The following is a 19,676-nucleotide window of genomic DNA, read 5'->3' on the forward strand; positions in this document are numbered from 1 at the left end:
GCAGTGCAGGACTTATACAAATGTTTTTGTTGTTACTTTCTTAAAAAAAAGAGTTATTATATAAAATGATGTGCGTATATATACTTTATATAATGATATTTTAGGATAATAAATTATATTTATAGAATTCCCTCAATCAAGATGCCTAATAAATCAAAATAATTACACACAAAAATGTACTGAGTAAAATATATGTATTGTTTATTTCCTCAATAAATATAATTACATTCACGAAATTAATATATACAGTACATGGCATCATCTTATATTTTTATTATCATAAATCAAAATGTATTCTCAAAAACAAGACAAAAAGTACTTTTTTGTCTGGAAGCTTGAATGGAAAAGGTAATTGCATGTTTACATCTCGTAATTCTGTTCATAACTGTAACCTTTCAACTGTGTTATAAAGTCATAATTGCGTGATATAAAGTCATAATTGCGTGATATAAACTAACTTTATAACTCGCAAGTGCGAGTTTATTATATTTGCGAGATGTAAACAAAGAGTTGCAATTATCTTTTAAAATGTTTTATTCTGTGGCGGAAACAAATGCTTCCATAGTTTCCAGTACATACTACATAGTAACAACGAATTTACAGAAGCACTTTCCGAAAAAAAACAACCCAAAAATAAATGACAGAAATTATAAAAAGGCAACATTAATGGACTTGGAAATCCAATAATAGACTGGCCTGGAAAAGCCTGGAAAAAAAAAGACTTATGGCTATAAAAATAAAGTAAAGGCCGGTTTGATATAAAAGTAAACTCTGTTCTTCAGCAGAAGTCTATTAGCAGGAAATGTTACTTCATCTGTCCATTTAAAAATCATGACATGTGTATGTGTGTTTAGCTGATGTAGTGTCAAAACGGATGTTAAATATTGACTTAACCCACACAGAACACTAAAAATATAGTTGGTTGATCAGTGTCTGGGCGGCTCCTCACCACTTTATACTGAGGCCACTGGTACTTTTTTCTAGGGCGTGGTACTGCGTGTGCAGTAACTGTCGGGCTTTCTCCTCTCCCACGCTCTTCAACCAGCCCTGATAGAGTTCAGCCACCCGTGAGTCCTCCTCTGGCACCAAGGTACGTTCACCGCGGTAAAACTCCTCCACCTGCTGCAGCAACTCTTTGTTGGATTGACCTGTTGAAGGCTTGAGCTGACCGCCGCCGTTAAGACATCCTGTAGAGTTCAAGTAATCGCATTGGAAAATCAGACCTTATTTTAACCCTATCAAAATAAAGTCTAACATTCATAGGTTATGTAAGTATAGAGCAGGTATTATTCAAGAGAACAGGACTAGAGATGTAATTTCCTACCTGAGGGACAGGCCATCACTTCTACAAAGTGGTACGGCGACTTCCCTCGTTTCAGCTTCTGCACCAGGTTCTGGATGTTCCTGAAGCCGTAGACGGCAGCAAACCGCAACAGGACCTGACCATCCTTCTCTAGAGTGACTTCCTGGAAGTCCTTGTTTCTGTATAAACAAACAAAAAAAGGGAGACAAATAAAATGTACCTCAGGAAAAAAATACTGAGACACTACAATGGTACACAATTTGACCAATAAACGATGGTAGAAACGTCGTACTTTCAGAAGTTTTATTGGGGAACAAACACTTTTTAAATAAATAAAGTGTGAAAAGCATAGTCTTATTCCTTAATAAAACAGTGCAGTGGTAGCACCATGGTGAAGGCATCAGTGTATCTTGATAATACTAGGGAACTGAATTATCATATTCATATCCCATGGTATTTACATTGTGCTCCGGTGCACTTAAAATAATTCCACAGTATTTCATGGTTGCTATAATTTGGAAATTACTAGGTAATTTATTTTGCAGAAATTATTTTCTAGTAAATTTCTAGACTAAAAAAACAAACAAAAAATCGTTAAAAGAACTGAGCGTAACTTGAAAAAAAATATTGGCCATAGAAATACATTACCATGGACTAAGATTGTTGTTATTATTATTCCAAACTAACCTAAAACCTTATCTAAACCTTAAAATGAATATTCATTATTTAGGTAATATTTATTTAAATATCAATAAAGTGCATACACTACAATTAAAAATTTGGGGTTGGTAAAAAATGTTATGTTTTTGAAAGACTGCATTTATTTGATCAATAATATAGTACCAATAATATAGGTAATATAGATATCTGAGGATTTTTCCCCAAAAATAAAATACATAAATCTCTCGTCTTAGGGGGATATGAGGGAGGGAAACAATCATTTTAATATACTAACGGGTTTCTACTGATACAAAACTTACTGCTAAACCTCGAAGTAATCCTTTAAAGGAAACTGAAATCTTGTGTAGCACCTTTTGTCATTTTTTTATCAAATTGAATGCCTCATGATTAATGCAAGTATGGATATCCGTTTCTTTTTTTTAAATGAGAGTGTACAAATAACCCAGTTCTGGGATGTTTGTAACAGTATTTCTGTGTTCAGACATACTTCATTGTCTTGTATGTGAGTTCATCCACTTCAACCCCAAACAGCTGTTTGGCGGCATGCTTGTAGATGTGATGAAGGTATCCTCCAGATCCACTTCCGGCATGAGCCAGCAGCTCCTCCCCACAGACATTACTGAACCTAAAACACACATTCATAATATAACGCAATGTCTATTATGTATTAATACTATAGGTTTGACTGGCAACAAACTCACATTGAGTCTAAAGGGGCCAAATCCACATCTCTCAAGGACACATTCTCCTCATCCAACATCTTCAGAACTTCTCCTGTGAAACAAAAACACACCAAATGAAGGACTGAGCCTCGTTCTTGTAGCTATCTGTTCATGTTGTTCGATTCACTCACCTGAAGTGATGACACAGTCCACCTCTCTGGTCTCATTCTCGCTAAGGTAGAAGTCTGGTCTGGAAGCCTCTAGTTTCTTATCGTAGCAGGGCATCACAGTCACATGGTAGATCTTCTGTGGTGAAATACCCTGTCAAAGCAATGGATGGAGAATAAAATGCATTTTGACCTTAATTTGTCATGTACATTAAAATAGGTGAGACTATATACATATACAGTACATAGATCAGGCTTACAGTAACATTATGACCACTGACAGGTGAAATGAACAACACTGATTATCTCTTCATCCCGGCACCTGTTAGTGGGTGAACATTTTGTCCTCAAAGTTGATCCAAAGTAGGAGCAGAAAAAATAGGCAAGCGTAAGGATTTGAGCAAGTTTGACAAGGGCCAAATTGTAATGGCTAGACGACTGCAGCTCTTGTGGGGTGTTCCTGGTCTGCAGTGGTCAGTATCTATCAAAAGTGCTCCAAGAAAGGAACAGTGGAGAACCGGCCACAGGGTCATGTGTGGCCAAGGATCAATGATGCACGTGGGGAGCGAAGGCTGGCCTGTGTGGTCTGGTCAAACAGACGAATTACTGGAGCTCAAATTGCTCAAGAAGTTAATGCTGGTTCTGATAGAAAGGTGTCAGAATACACAGTGCATCACAGTTTGTTGTGTATGGGGCTGCATAGCCACAGACCAGTCAGGGTGCCCATGCTGACCTCTGACCCTGCCGAAAGCACCAACATTGGGCACATGAGCATCAGAACTGGACCACGAAGCTATGGAAGAAGGTGGCCTGGTCTGATGATTCACATTTTCTTTTACATCACATGGATGGGAGGGTGTGCATGCGTCGCTTACCTGGGGAACACATGGCCCCAGGATGCACTATGGGAAGAAGGCAATCTGGCAGGGCCAGTGTGATGCTTTGGGCAATGTTCTGCTGGGAAACCTTGGGTCCTGCTATCCATGTGGATGTTACTTTGACACACACCCCCTAACCTAAGCATTGCTGCAAACCATGTTCAGCCTTTCATGGAAACGGTATTCCCTGGTATCCATGGCTTCTTTCAGCAGCATAATACTCCTGCCACAAAAATGGTTAAGAAATGGTTTGAGGAGCACAATAACAAGCTTGAGTTATTGACTTGCCCTCCAAATTCCCCAGATCTCAATCTAATCGAGGATCTGTGGGATGTGCTGGACAAACAAGTCTGATCCATGTAGGCCTCATCTCGCAACTTACAGGGCTTAAAGCATCTGCTGCTAACATCTTGGTGCCAGATCAGAACACCAAGATCAGAACACCACAGCACACCTTCAGGTGTTATAACTTCTATGTCCAATGTGACCCTCAACATTTCAAATGAACAAGTACCTCCTGTGAAGCAAAATAGCCCTTGACTAGAGAACCCATTATCTGCTGGGGCGAGCGCGTTGTGCTGATGTACGGGAGGATGAATTCACCATGAGTCTTCTCAGCGTAGCAAATCCAACCTGAACAAAAAACAGAGAATAAAGCCATGTCGGACACATAATAAAGCACACTACCATGCATATTTAAAAACAAAACAAAAAAAAACAGTCTGAGTAAGACTACCTGGACAGGCAGATGCCAGCATTGGTAGGGCCTTCTTGTCCACTTCTTTACGACTGAATCGCTCCAGAAACTCCCTCTGGCTCTCTAACAGGCTGAAAGAACGACTGAAGCCGGTCTCAAATACATGATGGACACCTGAAAGATCAGTATGGCACTTCCATATCATTCTCAATACCCAGAGGAGCATAAGGAAACTCATTTCATAATTTGGACTATTCTTCTCACAACAGCTTGCAATTGTAAGTTATAAAGTGGCCATCTTGCAACTTTTACTTGTTTTTATCAGAAGTCTGAGTTAACATCTCACAATTCTAAGATTGTTTCTTGTAATTCTGAGTTTACATGTTGTAATTCAGATTTCCCCCCTTCTAATTCTAAGTTTAAATCTCGTAATTCACTTTTTTCCTTGTAATTCTGCTTTTTTTCTTGTAATTTTGAGTTTACATCTCATAATTCTGACTTTTTTCCTTGTAATTCTGCTTTTTGTCTTGAAATTCTTAGTTTACATCTCGTGATTCTGAGACTCTAAACTTTTTCTGTCACAGAATAAAAAGTAAAGAAGGTATTTGCTAATTTTATCTCGCCATTCTGAGATTATATCTTACAAAAAAACTGAATAAAAAAATGAATTTTGAGTCGCTATTACCTTTATTATTTTGTAACTTATTTTTTATTTAAAGGTGCACTATGCAACTTTCCGTCCACTGGAGGGCGCCTATTTAAAACAAATGTGTAGTTTGATGACGCAAAGTTTGAGCGCAGCATCTTGGGACATGTGGTCTTCACCTCACAGCCGGTGGAAAATAGGACTCGGGCAGAAATCATGTTCATGGATGCGGTTATTAACGTTACTGTAGTGTAAAGCAGAGCAGGACCGAGTGTTGAGGAGCTGAGCACGGCTGGTGGAGCGATTGTTATACAAATACCCGCCTCACGAGCACCGGGACTTTTATTATGACGGGACGGGACACATTCTGCCGGGTGCCTGCCAATCTTCTGGTTATGATTATGAGGTAATGCAGCTCTGTTTATCATATTCGATACATTTAAGTGTGTTGAAAATGATGTTATGACGTTACTCTGTGCGTTCACTTGTTTGCACTGCTAAGAGTAAAGCGCTTCTGCCAAATAAAACACGAAACCGAGGGTAACGCAGATATGACGAAATTGACAGGCGACTTCCTCAGATGCTATGCTGAAATATCCCGGTCCTTGGTTAAAATAGCAATTTACAAATAGTTGGAAACATCTGGGATATTGTAGGTACTCAACTGAACAAAATATATAACACTGGCCTAGTGGTTTTTGGATATTTTACTGCAAAAATACTACATAGTGCACATTTAAGCTTCCCTAGGAGGATGTCTTTGATTGGTCAAACTCACCCATATTTTTCAGGAAGCTGGTGAGTCTGCGTGCCACCTCGCTGCTTTTGAGACCGTAGTGTGCAGCCAGAGAGGCTCTTGACTGAGGCGATACAGACACCACCACCACCTTCTGCTCGCTACTGCTTACCTGCTGCTCAGAGACACATGTTTTTAGGTGAACCATTCTTTTGGAGCAAAACGTTAAATGCAGTTGAATGATTGTGAAGTAATGCAACCTTATTATGACGTAGCACACGGTACAGTTCCTCGTGACTCTGCTGGGTGATAAGGACACTTTCCGCAGACGTAATGCAGCCACTGCAAGCGAGACAGTCGTTCAGCGTAATCTTCGCTTTCTCCAACTTTTCCTTTTGACCATCCTGAGAAACAAGCATATTCAACATATGTATCAAAGGTGACAAAAATCAAAAACACACTTTGCTTTTTGCTATAAAATTAAATAAAACACAACTCCACAATACTGGCTCAAAATAAAAATCACATAATTTGTACTCACCTGATGGACCTGAAAATAACTGCCATCATCTTCTATCTGGATTTTTGCCACAGATCTGCCCTGTTTCTTTTCCACCTTTACAGGCTTCACACATTCCTAATAAATTGGGGAAATTAACATCAGTGAAATTGTATTCTGGTATACATTGGTGTTTAAATATTTGGGGTCAATAAGAGTTTCGGAGGCATACAATTTGAGGTGTCAGTAAAGACATCTATAATGTTACAAAAGGTTTCTATTTTAAATAAATACCTTTATTTTCAGCTTTCTGAAACTGTTTTCAACATTGCTAATAATGAGAAACGTTTCTTAAGCATCAAATAACTATGTTAAGAATGATTTCTGAAGGATCATGTGACACTGAAGACTGGACAGACACTTATTAGGTCTTAGCCAAAAAGGTCTCATTGTGATCGCTTTAGAGGCTAAATACATTTCAAAGGTGTAATCAGCAATAATTTTTAACTAACTGGTTTGGCAGTACATTTTAGTACATAACAAAGTGTCAAAATACATTTGGAATAGAATATAATGTCCAACAAACTGTTTGTGTCATATCTTTTGCTTTAAAGTTGTGTTTGTACTGTTTTTTGTTTGATATTTTATCTATTGCAGTGACAGTTAAGTGTGTCTGAAGTGTAAACATTATCAAGACCACTGTACATTATTTTTTTATATACAGTAAGTTAGTTGGCAGATCACAAGGTTTTACACAGTCACTTTCTGTATCTGACCGGGCAAATAATGTGGGCCCAACCTTGAACTAAGCAAATATTCCTGATAATTAAGTTAGCATTTACCGGTCTCAAAAATAAGACTTGTCAGAGACATTTGTCACTTTTAGAAACTGTAACGTATCATTATTTAAACAATGTCACTTCCATTTATGTTTTGATCAGCCGACCGATGCTTTTTTTCAGCTGATATAAAGTAAATACGTCGAATTAACAGAAATATGGCTGGTTTTAATGTCACAGACAAAAATAACTATTCAACCTGAGACGGAGTGATAAAATCATCCAGATCCGTGAGCTGAAGCACACCGCTGAAATGCGACGCCATTGTTTTACCTGCTACCCGTATGCCTGTAATGTGATTGGTAGGGTTTAGTGAAGGACTTCCAAACTCTCCAATCGTAGACCGCGTAAATGAGGCTCTGCCCAATCAGAGCAAAACGGTAATAGTCTATGGGCGGGACATAAAAGAAACCAGTTGATATGAATCGATGTCGATATTTTTGCATTTTACACATTTTATTGTAAAGCAAACATCTTATATTTTTTTCTAAAACTATAGAGATGAAATCATTTCACCTAATTCGTTATATTATTTATTACCATGTATTAGCTATTACATTAAAAAGAATGCAAAATAAAAGTATTTTCAATAGTACACTCAGATTTGGACTTGCTATATATAATATAACTTCCCAAAAATATTTTTTTACATGCTGCTGTTTTTGTCTTGAAAATAATATTTAGAAAACGCTGTGAACTGGATTAAATGATGTACTGTATCAACTGGGATTATTATGTGCGCATATATGGGACATGTTACGGTCGGTCTATATGGGACAACACAAGCCGTAAAGCGTCGATGTGATGGGTGCACTTACTTTCACTGTCACGCTCACGCAGTTTGCGTTCAGGTGTTCGCTTTGGACAAGTGCATAAAGATGTTTGACAACCACCCATCTGTCATCATACATTATCGATGCAAATACGCTGCTGTGAGTACGCCACGTTATACAGGTTGAACCTGTCGAGGTTTCAACTGCACTGAAGCACTTGCTGCACAAGAAACTACACGGAAGTAAAGCTTTGTCTGCTTATATGGATTAATGATATTTAAAAAAGTAAGTAGACGTTTCGATATCTCTAGAGTAATAACAACATGCATCCATTTATAAAGCTAAGAAAGAAATCATTTTTCCTTTAAGTCTCAATTGTGAGAAAATAAATGAAATGCATGCTATATTTTATCTACTTTGATTATTGATGCATTTTAATTTTTTAGAATCATACAATTTCCATCTGTAAAGTGTTTTCCACGTTTTATATGGCGATTAGTATCATAAATAGCCATATTAAATTAATACATAATTTAGAAGAGCAGTTTTTTCTATTGTCATTATAAACAGGTCAATATTTTTAGCTTGTCATTATCTGTGATTATTCTTAATGCAAATTTTGTATTTTAAAGGTCACCTGAGTTTAAAGCTTGCCTTTATTTTTTATTTTTTTATTTTTTTTATGATTTATCTCATTTACCTGCAGGGACACGAAGATGAACAATCAAAAGTTAATGAAGTTAATTGTCGGTGGCTTGGCGATTGTTGTCATGGTGAAATTTATCTTTAGCCCCAGGTGAGGATTGTAGTTCTCAAAGGTCTCCATATACACATGTGCATCTTTCAAACCTGGCTTCATTGTCCCAAACATTGTCCCTTCTGTTTATAGCACAAGCCAAGGCACAAGTGGAAAGACACACCAGATCATACGAGTTAGTTCGTTCTGGGCTAAACAGCCTGTCCCACCGTTGAATTTGGATGAAAATGAGGATGATCCTGACAAAAAAGAAAATGCAGACAGCCCAGAGGTGCAGTCAGAGGAAAAGAGCACAATCCAATCAAATCAAGAGGAGCAGGAACCAAAAGTCCCTGACAATACATGGACAGATCCACTAAAGATTGTGCACTTAGATCTGAAAGGTGCAGCACCCAAAGTCAAGTACCTCAAAGAGGTGGGATGCGAACTGAATAGTGTTTTAAAAGTGTATGCATTGTGTCCTTTTTTAAAGTTTCCCTTCTTGTTCTTTAACAGATATTCCCTCTACTGTCCTCTCTGGGTGCTAATGGGATATTGCTGGAATATGAGGATATGTTTCCCTATGAGGGGGAACTCGCAATTATCAAATCCAGCTTTGCGTACAGGTGGGTGACCTTGAACTTGATTTAAAGGGATAGTTAAGTTCACCCAAAAGTTCTGTCATCATTTACTCACCCTCAAGTGATTCCAAACCTGAATAAATGTCTTTGTTCTGCTGAACACAAAGGAGATCATTTGAAATGTTTGTAACCAAACTATGGTAGTCAATGGGTGGCAGGATCTGCTTTCATGCAGTGTGTGAATGTAAATGTTTTGAATAGTTGTACAGGGCGTGACAAATAAAGTTATTGTCTACCAAAAAAGAAAGAATCTACTCTGCACCGCCTAATAAGTCGTTTGTGTTTGGAATACAACTGCAATACGGTTCTCCATTTAGTACTAGGGGTGGGGCAAAAAATCAATATGCCGATTTATCACGCCATTTCCGGCCGTGAGACGTTATCGATACTTTGGCAGCAAGTGTCGATATATTTTTTAAACTTAGGCGTTCCCACGGCTGCGTTCTTCAGTTGCTTCCGTGTTTATCTAGATGCAGGACTCCAGACTGTAGCCGAATATATTCTATTGTATGTGATGTGAATATTAAACTGCAAAATACTATTTAAATATTACTCCAGCTGCTGCATGTTCTGCATCTCTGATGTGCAGGTGCACACACACACACACACACACGTGACGCTCACTGTTTTTTTAGCCTCTGCCATGTCACACTATAGGAGGAGATGAACACATAAACTGTCACTTCATGAGGCTTTATCGTTTCACTTGAGAAAATTCATATCATGACAGACACTCAAAGGTTTTCATGGCAACCCGTCAAAATAAAAGTTTAGTTTAACATGAAGAAATATATTAGGTTACTGTTCAGTAGATTCAGCTACGTCTCTATGTAATAACAATGTCTCTACTACTAATAATAATTATGCCTAGATGGTTGCTTTCACTTGATCTTTTTTATAAACAAACAGCATTTTTACTTTACTTTTAAACAGCATACAAAGTTTAGAATGTTTATGTATTATTTACTTAAAATGATTATCATTATAAATAATAAAGCCATTGAATGCAAATAAAAAATTTTTTTAATAGTTTAATAGTACCAAAATTAGTATTAAATTACTACTAGTAGTATATGTTTGAGATGCTGCTGCTATGAATGATGAGTTAGAGATGTTACCTTTCTTTACTTTAAATCATTTAGTCACAAAACTGTTCTATCTAGCAAATAATATTTTTTTCAAGCTCATGGCTGTTTGATAGCTGTATATGTGCTTTTTGACTTTTTGACACATTTACAGAATATTGTGATACATCGTGGATGATTTTCTTGCAATATATCGTCCGTCACAGAATCGCTGGTGTTGTGATATATCTCTATCGTGGGCAAAATATCGTGATATTATCATATTGTGAGTTAACCTGTGATTTACAACCATAGTATTTTCTTTCCTACCGTGTTAGTCATTGGGGGTTGAGATCTGTTTGGTTATTAACATTCTTCCAAACATCTTCCTTTGTGTTCAGCAGAACAAATATATACATCTTTGGAACAACTTGAGGGTGAATAAATTATAACAGAATTAAAAATTTTGGGTGAACTATTGGGTGAACTTCCATTATTTACTCGCTCTCATGTCGTTCCAAACCTTTGCTGTTTGCAGTAGGTATCCTGAAGAATAGGTTCTGTATGCAATAGATAAGTTCATGATTTCTGCATCTTAATCGTATATTTCTCACTTCATTATCTTGATTGTTTACGGAAAAGTCCGGAAGATATAGAAGAAATTAAGTCACTGGCCAAGCAGCACAAGCTTGAACTAATCCCTCTGGTGCAGGTGTTCGGACACATGGAGGCAAGTTCAGAAAACTATTGATATCTCACACACACATGCTCACTACATTTACGCCATTAAAGCGCTAAAGGCAACTTTAATTTTTTGTACATGTCAACCATTTATGGTGGTTGTGCTTGAAGGCAAAATTCATTCAAATGCTGTAGATGCACTTATTAGCATGTCTAACACTCCTGCTTTACACTTAACCTGTCTTTCTTTTCACATTTCAGTTTGTTTTAAAACACGAGAAGTATTTTAGTTTGAGAGAAGTGGAAACGTATCCGAATAGCCTAAACCCTCTGGCCCCAGGAAGCATGGTCCTTGTTAAAGACATGTTAACGCAAGTTATGAAGAAGCATCCGGAAGCGCAGTGGTTCCACATTGGTTGTGATGAGGTCGGTGGTCTTTATTCTTTACTGCTCTGTTAAAATGGTTGTGTTTCATGAAAGGAAGAAAATAACAGAAAAGCATGATGAGATTGTTTTAGTTTTTGAGTGAATTACTTATCACCATTGAGTGAATTAAATATAAATGATATATAGGCGTGCTGTCTGACAATGTTGGGGAAAGTTGCTTTTAAAAGTAGTGCATTACAATATTGTTCTCACCTGTGCTGGCTTAACTAAGCAAAGGTGAATAAAAATGCTGATTCACACCTGCAAATTAAAGGGTGCAGCTCACACAAACCTTTCAGCTGTGCTGCCAGCCATTCTGCGGTGTTTCCTTTGCAATAACATCACTCAGTGCTTAGCCTAACTACCATAGCGCGATGCATTATTGAAGAAATCAACTGTTTCCCGAAAAAACGTATTTTCACAAATGTCTTGTTCAGCCTCGTTGGTTAATGATGTCACACAGGTTGTAGAGTAATAACTTATTTTGATCAATTAGTTTGAGATTGATTTACGAACATGACGTCTGAGGATTAATTCAAATTGTTTTAGAGTGACCCCAATTGTGTGTGTTTTTTAAAACACCCTTGTAATATGTAATTTTTTGCTTATTAGTATGATTGAATTGGATCATCAAAGGTCAGCAGCAAAGACATTGGCTAATAAATTAAGATTAATGCATAAATTATATTGTGTAATTAAACATATTTGAATGATATGATACATCTCAGATATTGTCTTGTAAATTTAAAAGTGATGCATTACTTTTATTAGTTACTTGAAAAAAAAAGTCATTACTGCGTTAACCCCAGCGCTGTCCACTTTTGATAACATACATTTAGGTGCGTGGCCTGGGCGACAGCGAAGATTCAAAGCGCTGGTTGGAAGCCAACAATGGAGACATGGGAAGGCTGTTCCTCAATCATGTGACCGCAGTGGGGAGATTTATGACCAAACTGAAGCCAGGAATCAAGCTGATCTTGTGGGATGACATGTTTAGGAAACTCAGACCCAACTCTATCAAAGGTTTAATGCAAGCCTTTAAATTCATCATGTCTTACAATTGCATGTGTCAATTTTGAGAAATTCAATGCATCCAAGCTTATCATTGAGAGCTCAAAAGTCACAGCTCCAAAAGCAGTAGTTTTATTGCAAACCAAACTCTATGGGAATGGCCAAAAGATACAAACCCAGATTGCACACACTGTGGACCGCTGTTACAGTAAAAGACATTGGTTTCATTGTTCATTTACTGTAGTCTATCTATCTATCTATCTATCTATCTATCTATCTATCTATCTATCTATCTATCTATCTATCTATCTATCTATCTATCTATCTATCTATCTATCTATCTATCTATCTATCTATCTATCTATCTATCTATCTATCTATCTATCTATCTATATACACTGTAGTGTGGAGTGACAACAGTGACACCTATTGGTGTGGATGAAGCATCATGGTGACCCATGCCATGTAGATGTGTTCACATGTCAAATGCACTTTCTGAAATTATTAATTCTATAACTGTAAATATGAAAAAAGAGTGGTTATCAAGATAAAGTGGTGGGATAATGACTTTTACAGTGGAAAGTTGTGTGTTGCACCTTTAAGCCTTCAAAAATACAATGTCAATATCCCAGATAAGCAAGCCTAATGTTTTTGTTTCTGACGTGAGTTTTTTTCATCTTTAGAATCAGGGTTGCAAGACATTGCATCACCCATGATATGGATGTACACCCCAAACATGAACGTAAAGGAGATTGGTGAGGCCATGTTCTGTTTCTTATACATTACAAAGTCAACATGAAAATATTGACCCAATTTATTAGCTTAAACCAGCTTCCTTATAGTGAATGATTCATCTATATTCAGAAGAAAAAGGTTTCTGTTTGTAGTGTTTTATAAAAGCATTAAAAACTCTCCTTTGAGACGACTCAACTTCTTTATAAAACATTCAAAAATCTTACCCACCCCAAACTTTTGAATACTAGTTTGTACGGTTTTTTTTTCCTTTCCTTTTTTCATATTTACTTATTGTTTATAGGTAACTATATTTCTAAGTATGAGGAGGCTGGATTTCAGGGTGTGTGGTTTGCTAGCGCTTTTAAAGGAGCCTCTGGAATCGACCAGAAATTGACTCCAATCAATCACCATTTAAAAAACCACCTACAGTGGCAGAAAATCATTACATCTATGCCGCAGTACAAGTCTGTGAGATTCCAAGGCATTGCTCTGACTGGCTGGCAGAGGTAAGCTTGCAGTTTTACTCACTTGTTTCTTTAAACATTTTGTGCCATCAAACATGCAATAATGCAAACTTTAAAAAAGTGTTATTTTATGTTTTAGGAACTCCCAAACTTAAAGCATTACTGTGTTTGTAATCTAGTGAATCAGTGGTTCCCAAACTTTTTACAATGGCGTACCTCCTTAGACATTTAACATCCTTCTGTGAACCTGCTTTCTTACCCTTACACTGCAGTCAATATTTAAGGGACAATATTTGCCTTCAAATATTAAATTGGTTTTCCAGTGCATTTTTTACCTTTATAAATACCTTTTATAAAATAATGTTTTAAACAAAAAATGTTCAATAGAGAAATATGCAATGATGGTACTAAAAACTAGGTGAAACTGCCAGTAGGTGGGGCTAAGTCACTGTTTTAATGCATGAGTCATCGAGGCATTTATTCATTCATTCAGTAATGAAGCAAGTTGCTATATTTATGAATGGGTTATTGAATCATTGACTTGTTTAAACCTGCAGTTTCGGTCATGAAAACTTTGCTTTCGTTGGATCTATTTTTTTTTTTTTTTTTTTTTTTTTTTGCAAAATAGAGAAAATGATAATGACAATAGGGTTAAAATGTAAACCTTAAAGGCAATATGTAAGATTTTTAGATTTAAAATATCCAAAAAAAACACTAGAACAATGTTATATATTTTATTGACTTGTGTACTTGCTTTATCCCAAATGTTTCCAATAATGTTAAAATCCAGAGGAATAGACCTTTCTCACAACTTCCGTATTTGTGACCGGAAATACACAATCGTCGTGGTAATCGTCTTCCTCACACGTGAGCAACGGGTAAACAAATGGGGAAGAAGCAACGAGCAAGCGTTATTGTAGCTTACCGGGTTATTCTTGTTTTTCCCAAAAGCAGCCTGTAATAAAATTCATAAATATGGGAAGGAAGGAGGCGGGAACCGACGAACATTCAACAACTTTAATTCAATCAATAAACAAAACAAAAGTAATGCAGGCAGCCCCTCACGGACGAATGCCCGCACACACATACTAAAACATAAACAAAACCATAACATAAAGTCCAGGCCTGGCCTCTCTTCTCTTCTTCGCTCCTCGTTTTATACTCCCTTCACTGCCGTGAGACGAGGTGTTCCAGCTGCCGCTCATTAACACTGGCCGCCTGCTCTCATGATCCCTCGCCTCCCTGTTTGCCGCACAGCCATACCTGTCATACCTGTATAAAAGTCTTATGTTTTGTGGCTTTATTTCTTTTATTAATCTTCACTTTCATAACCAAAAAAATAGTTATTTACAATGAGGAGGCTACAGGTTACAAAAAAAAGTAGTCAGACGGATGTTAAAACTTTTTAAATCTTTCACTGTCAAAGTGACTCAAAAATGAATGGGAGTCAATGGGATGCTAACAGCAGGTGATGGCTTGGTTAGCAATAGCCGCCCCTTTGGGTGGAACGCTTTCCGAGCGCTAGATTACCCCCTTGATTTTAACCTATGTGAATACCTATGTTACCGTCGATTTCCGTGGAAACCCCGAAGACACTATATTATGTGTTTATAAGAGGTGAGCAACTGTTTGGAGATGTTTATCGACAGAAACCTAATCCTTGTTAGCACTTTGAGATTTTCTTTAAAATGTAAAGTGCTTTATAAATAAAATGTATAATAAATGATTATTATTATATAGCTCAACACATTAAATCATATTGTTTAAATCTTGTTTTCTTGATTTACCGCGAGTACCATGTTTTATCATGTCTAATCTTGATCTAGCTCACTGCAGCGTGAGCAAGTGTCTCGTAGTAGCCGCTGAGTAAACACGCAGAGTAGCATTATAACATAACTTTCAACACACTCAAATGTATCTGATATGATAAAACAACAATGATTCCAAGGCATTGTCAAGATATGCATTTGTTTTGAATACGTAACCTCAGGCAGTGAAAATTACATATTGCGCCTTTAATATTACGCTTTTGTTTGTTGAACTGTTGTATAAAATCAATGTCTCATTTGCAATCATGTGGATATTTGGGGAAAAATATTTGCATTCTTGCTTGTATAATATATTTTTAACATTACAAACAAGAAGAACTCACAGAGGGTGTGTTTTGGTATTGAAAAGAGTTTGTGTCTATACTTGTTCTTCATGCTAGTAAGCACTAAAAAACCCAACTTTTTCAAAGGTACATTGTCGAGAACGGCAGTAATGTAGCGTGGTTCGCTAAGGCAGCAAACTATCACTTGTCAATGCAGTCAATTATTTTGATTTTTAAAGATGAGGTAATTAGTTTGTATCCCATGTATTTGAGCTTTTACGGCATTTTAGAAATACATGCAAGGTGGTGTAAAACTACATGAATGGCAAAACTCAGCACTTTACCATACCACCTCGGTCAACTTACCCTAGTTTGGGAACCACTGTAGTAAATTAATAATCATTACATATCAACAACAACAGTAGACTATTATTATTGTTAATGAAAAACAATGTGTGTTTAAGGTATGAGCATCACACTGTGCTGTGCGAGCTTCTCCCAGTGGCAATCCCTTCTCTGGCTGTCTGTCTTCAGACACTGAAATATGGTGAGTTTAGCATGATGTATATATGGAATATGCTGACCAATTTTCGTGAATAAAACCCTATGTGATACATTGCATATGTCATGCTGTCATGTGTTTTATTTGCATTAGGTTCATTTGATGCCAAGGCCCAGAGTGAGGTAGAACGCATCCTTGGCTGTGAACTTCAGCTGAACGAAAATGAGTGGTATGAAACACACCCACACACATGCACACACACACACATCGTGTTTCCATGTTTTATGGGGACTTTCCATAGGCGTAATGGATTTCATACTGTACATCCTATCCCCCTACACTGCCCCTGCCCCTAAACCTACCCATCACAGGAAACATTCTGCATTTTTACTTTCTCAAAAAAACTCCTTCTGTGTGATTTGTAAGACGTTTTCCTCATGGGGACCTAAAAATGTCCCCACAAGGACAAGGATTTCGGATATTGCCATCTTTGTGGGGACATTTTGTCCCCATAACGTAGGGATTACCAGGCCACACACGTTTGTTTTTGTAAAAAATGTGGGGATATTCCATTGGCGTAATGTCTTTTATACTGTACAAACCGTATTTTCTATTCCCCTCCACTGCCCCTACCCCTGAAGCATCCCATCACAGGAAATGTTCTGCATTTTTACTTTCTCAAAAAAAAAAAAAAATCTGTATGATTTCTATGGCTTTTGAAAAGTTGGGACATGGGTAATGTCCTCATATTTCACCTTCTCCTTGTAATACCTATGCCATGTCTTTAAACATTTGTGTCCTGATATTTCACAAAAACAATCGCACACACACACACACACACACACACACACACACACACACACACACACACACACACACTTTAAAATATATTCTGTTTTTACTGTATTTTTGATCAAATAAATGCAGCCCTGTTGAGCACAAAAATAGATTTCTTTTTAAAAAAATTACCTACCTCAAAATGTTGAATGTTAGATAAGACAAATTGATTGTAATGTTTGTAATTGATCCTTTCTTGAATGTTCTGCAGTAAGGGTGCATCCTTTCCTGGCTCAGATGTTTCTGAAATGGTGAAGAAGATCGACAACAACCTTGAGAGTTCAGTCAAAAAGATAATGCAAAGCTAGTGAGTTATCAGATGAATATGAGCTCAAATGACATTCACCCAGAACATAGGCCAGTATTAATTCTCTTTTTTTTTTTGACTTTTTGTTGTTTTGTTTGTCTTGTGTTGTGCAGCCACGTCAAGGGATCATTCAGTCATTATCATCGCAAACACAGCTTTGCAAACCCACGAAATCTTGGATTTTTCAAAGATGATCTAAAAAAGTAAGATTGCAAGTATATTGTCTTTTTATATTTTGATATACATTTTGGTTATTATTTAGATACAGGGTCCCCATAGGAAGCCAGTTATTGTTTTTGACGGTTCTTTTCACTGTATTTCTCAGAAACAGTTCGCAAATAACGTTAATCAAAGCTGCAGTCCGTAAATTTTTGCGCTCTAGTGGTTGATAAACAGAACTGAATGCGTCTTGCGGAAGAACATTGCAGCCAAACTTACTTCTCTCTGTTTATGTCTATGGCGAGTCATGCAGGGACTGTGCTCCTCCGCAGCGGCTTCAAACGGACTGGTCTGAAATAGTCCCAATATAAATACTTATTATAAGTGTACCATAATTATTAAGGGTAAGACAAAAACACGGTTTGGTAAATGGATTCATGTTGTACATTCTCATTATATAATTTTTGTAAATCTTGAACACAAAAAAGTTACGGATAGCATCTTTAAATTGGACTGTATCAATTTGTTTGATCCTTCCTTAATCCTAGTCATAAATCTAGTAATTGCGACTGATTGGAGAGGTCATGCAGAACTCATGGAAAATGTATTTGTCTGGGAACACTGTACGCTGTTAAAAAAATTAAAATAAATCAGGTTTCCATTTGAAAATGTTCTAGTGACTGATCACATCTAAATTTTTCTGTTTGCCAAATTGAATTTCTGTTAATTTCTTCAATTCAAAGAAATTCAATTTGGACAATGGAAAAATTTAGATGTGATCAGCCACTAGAACATTTTCAATTGGAGACCTGATTTATTTTTACAGTGTATGTTTGCCATCACCATGTGTAGGAGATTATTATAAACCAACAAACAGAAAATCTGGTTTAACGAGTTGATTAAGAAAAGTTCATTCTGTGGGGTTCATAAAGTCAGTCTGAATCTTTTGTTTCTCCTCTTTATCAGATTGATGGATGAATGGGATTCCTTTTTACTAACTTTCCGGCGAAGTATGGATGCTATCTTCTACCCAGACACATTAGAGGAGTGGTTGGAAGAGAACGTCAGTGAACACATAGAAAGACTTAATGAAATGGTGCTGGACGTAGAGCGAATCATTAAACTCAATGGACAGCCAAAGGTCAATCCCTTGAAAACTAGGTGAAACGGACAACTGGGCCAACAGGAAGGACATTCCAAAATGTGACTTTCAAACCTGTAACAGGTGCTTCTCCCACCTCAGGGATCTTGCTTATTTCCTGAAGGCCTCGCCGGAAGTGATAATTGCACTAAACAATATCGGGGAAAAAGTGGACTGTGCATTTTATTTTTCAGATGTACTTAAATTAATGTAAATGATTTCCCTTTGCAGTTAAACTGGGAAAGCTCATGATTTTGTTTTTTATTATAAATGTCTAGGGAAGGACCACAATCAAACTTTTTCACTTGCAAGATTTTGTACATTTGTGTAGTTTGAGGAGCCTGAATATTGCGCAATTATGGTCAAATGCTAAATGTGCAATCCTTCAGAAATGTTAGAGTTGAGAGCCTTATACTAGGTGTCTATTGTTTTATCACAATAACAGAAGCTTTCTTATAGTTCTACAGATGTTCTGTCTAAGTGTAAAAAAGCTTTAAAACTGAAAATCTACTCGTCTTTGACCTGATATTACATGTACAGCCTTATAACATTGCTATCACTCAGCATCTATTTGCTTGAAATGGTTTTGAGGGGTTTACATTGTAGAATAAAAAATGGTTGAAGATATTTTGTACTTGTTTTCACTCTTTTTGACTGCAAAATCTCAACAGCATTTAAGATTTAAGGGTTTCTATTCAGACACATATTCTACAGTGAGTGAATATCAAAAGTAAGGGCCTTATTAAAGATGTTTCTGTCTGAGAGTGGTGAATGAAAGTCAGTGTAATGTATTATGATAGTTCAATTTAAGAATATATGCTGTAGCATTATGTTACTTATCTTTGTGATTATGTTAAAGTATTTAGGAAACTAATACTTTTCAAAGTTCTCCAAGTTTTAATATCCCTGCTGTGTTACAGATAATAGATCTATCAGTCTTAACATAAGACAATTTACTGATTAATACAAATATTATATGATGCAACGTTATATTATATT

At 36.8% G+C, this 19,676-nt stretch overlaps 2 protein-coding genes across 2 annotated transcripts; one reads left to right on the top strand and one right to left on the bottom strand.

The window, feature by feature from the left end:
- Positions 1-184: 184 nt before the first annotated feature.
- Positions 185-7,428, bottom strand: narfl (nuclear prelamin A recognition factor-like). Its single transcript, XM_067458307.1, has 11 exons — positions 7,308-7,428; positions 6,312-6,407; positions 6,031-6,174; positions 5,813-5,945; positions 4,428-4,562; positions 4,206-4,324; positions 2,838-2,967; positions 2,686-2,758; positions 2,472-2,609; positions 1,325-1,482; positions 185-1,187 (listed from the first exon to the last, which is right to left on the bottom strand). The coding sequence occupies exons 1-11, from the start codon at positions 7,371-7,373 to the stop codon at positions 946-948; spliced, it is 1,434 nt and encodes a 477-aa protein (XP_067314408.1). The 5' UTR covers positions 7,374-7,428; the 3' UTR covers positions 185-945.
- Positions 7,429-7,894: 466 nt separating this feature from the next.
- On the top strand, positions 7,895-19,288 carry zgc:113333 (beta-N-acetylhexosaminidase). The gene is made up of 14 exons (XM_067428819.1): positions 7,895-8,166; positions 8,588-8,677; positions 8,771-9,053; positions 9,134-9,243; positions 10,965-11,052; positions 11,265-11,429; positions 12,269-12,452; positions 13,124-13,195; positions 13,477-13,681; positions 16,196-16,278; positions 16,387-16,462; positions 17,282-17,377; positions 17,491-17,580; positions 18,503-19,288. Exons 2-14 carry the CDS (start codon positions 8,598-8,600, stop codon positions 18,699-18,701), a joined length of 1,731 nt encoding a protein of 576 aa, XP_067284920.1. The 5' UTR covers positions 7,895-8,166; positions 8,588-8,597; the 3' UTR covers positions 18,702-19,288.
- Positions 19,289-19,676: the final 388 nt, after the last annotated feature.

The sequence above is a fragment of the Pseudorasbora parva genome, chromosome 2, assembly GCF_024679245.1.
Source record: "Pseudorasbora parva isolate DD20220531a chromosome 2, ASM2467924v1, whole genome shotgun sequence".
In the NCBI taxonomy this organism is placed as follows: domain Eukaryota; kingdom Metazoa; phylum Chordata; class Actinopteri; order Cypriniformes; family Gobionidae; genus Pseudorasbora; species Pseudorasbora parva.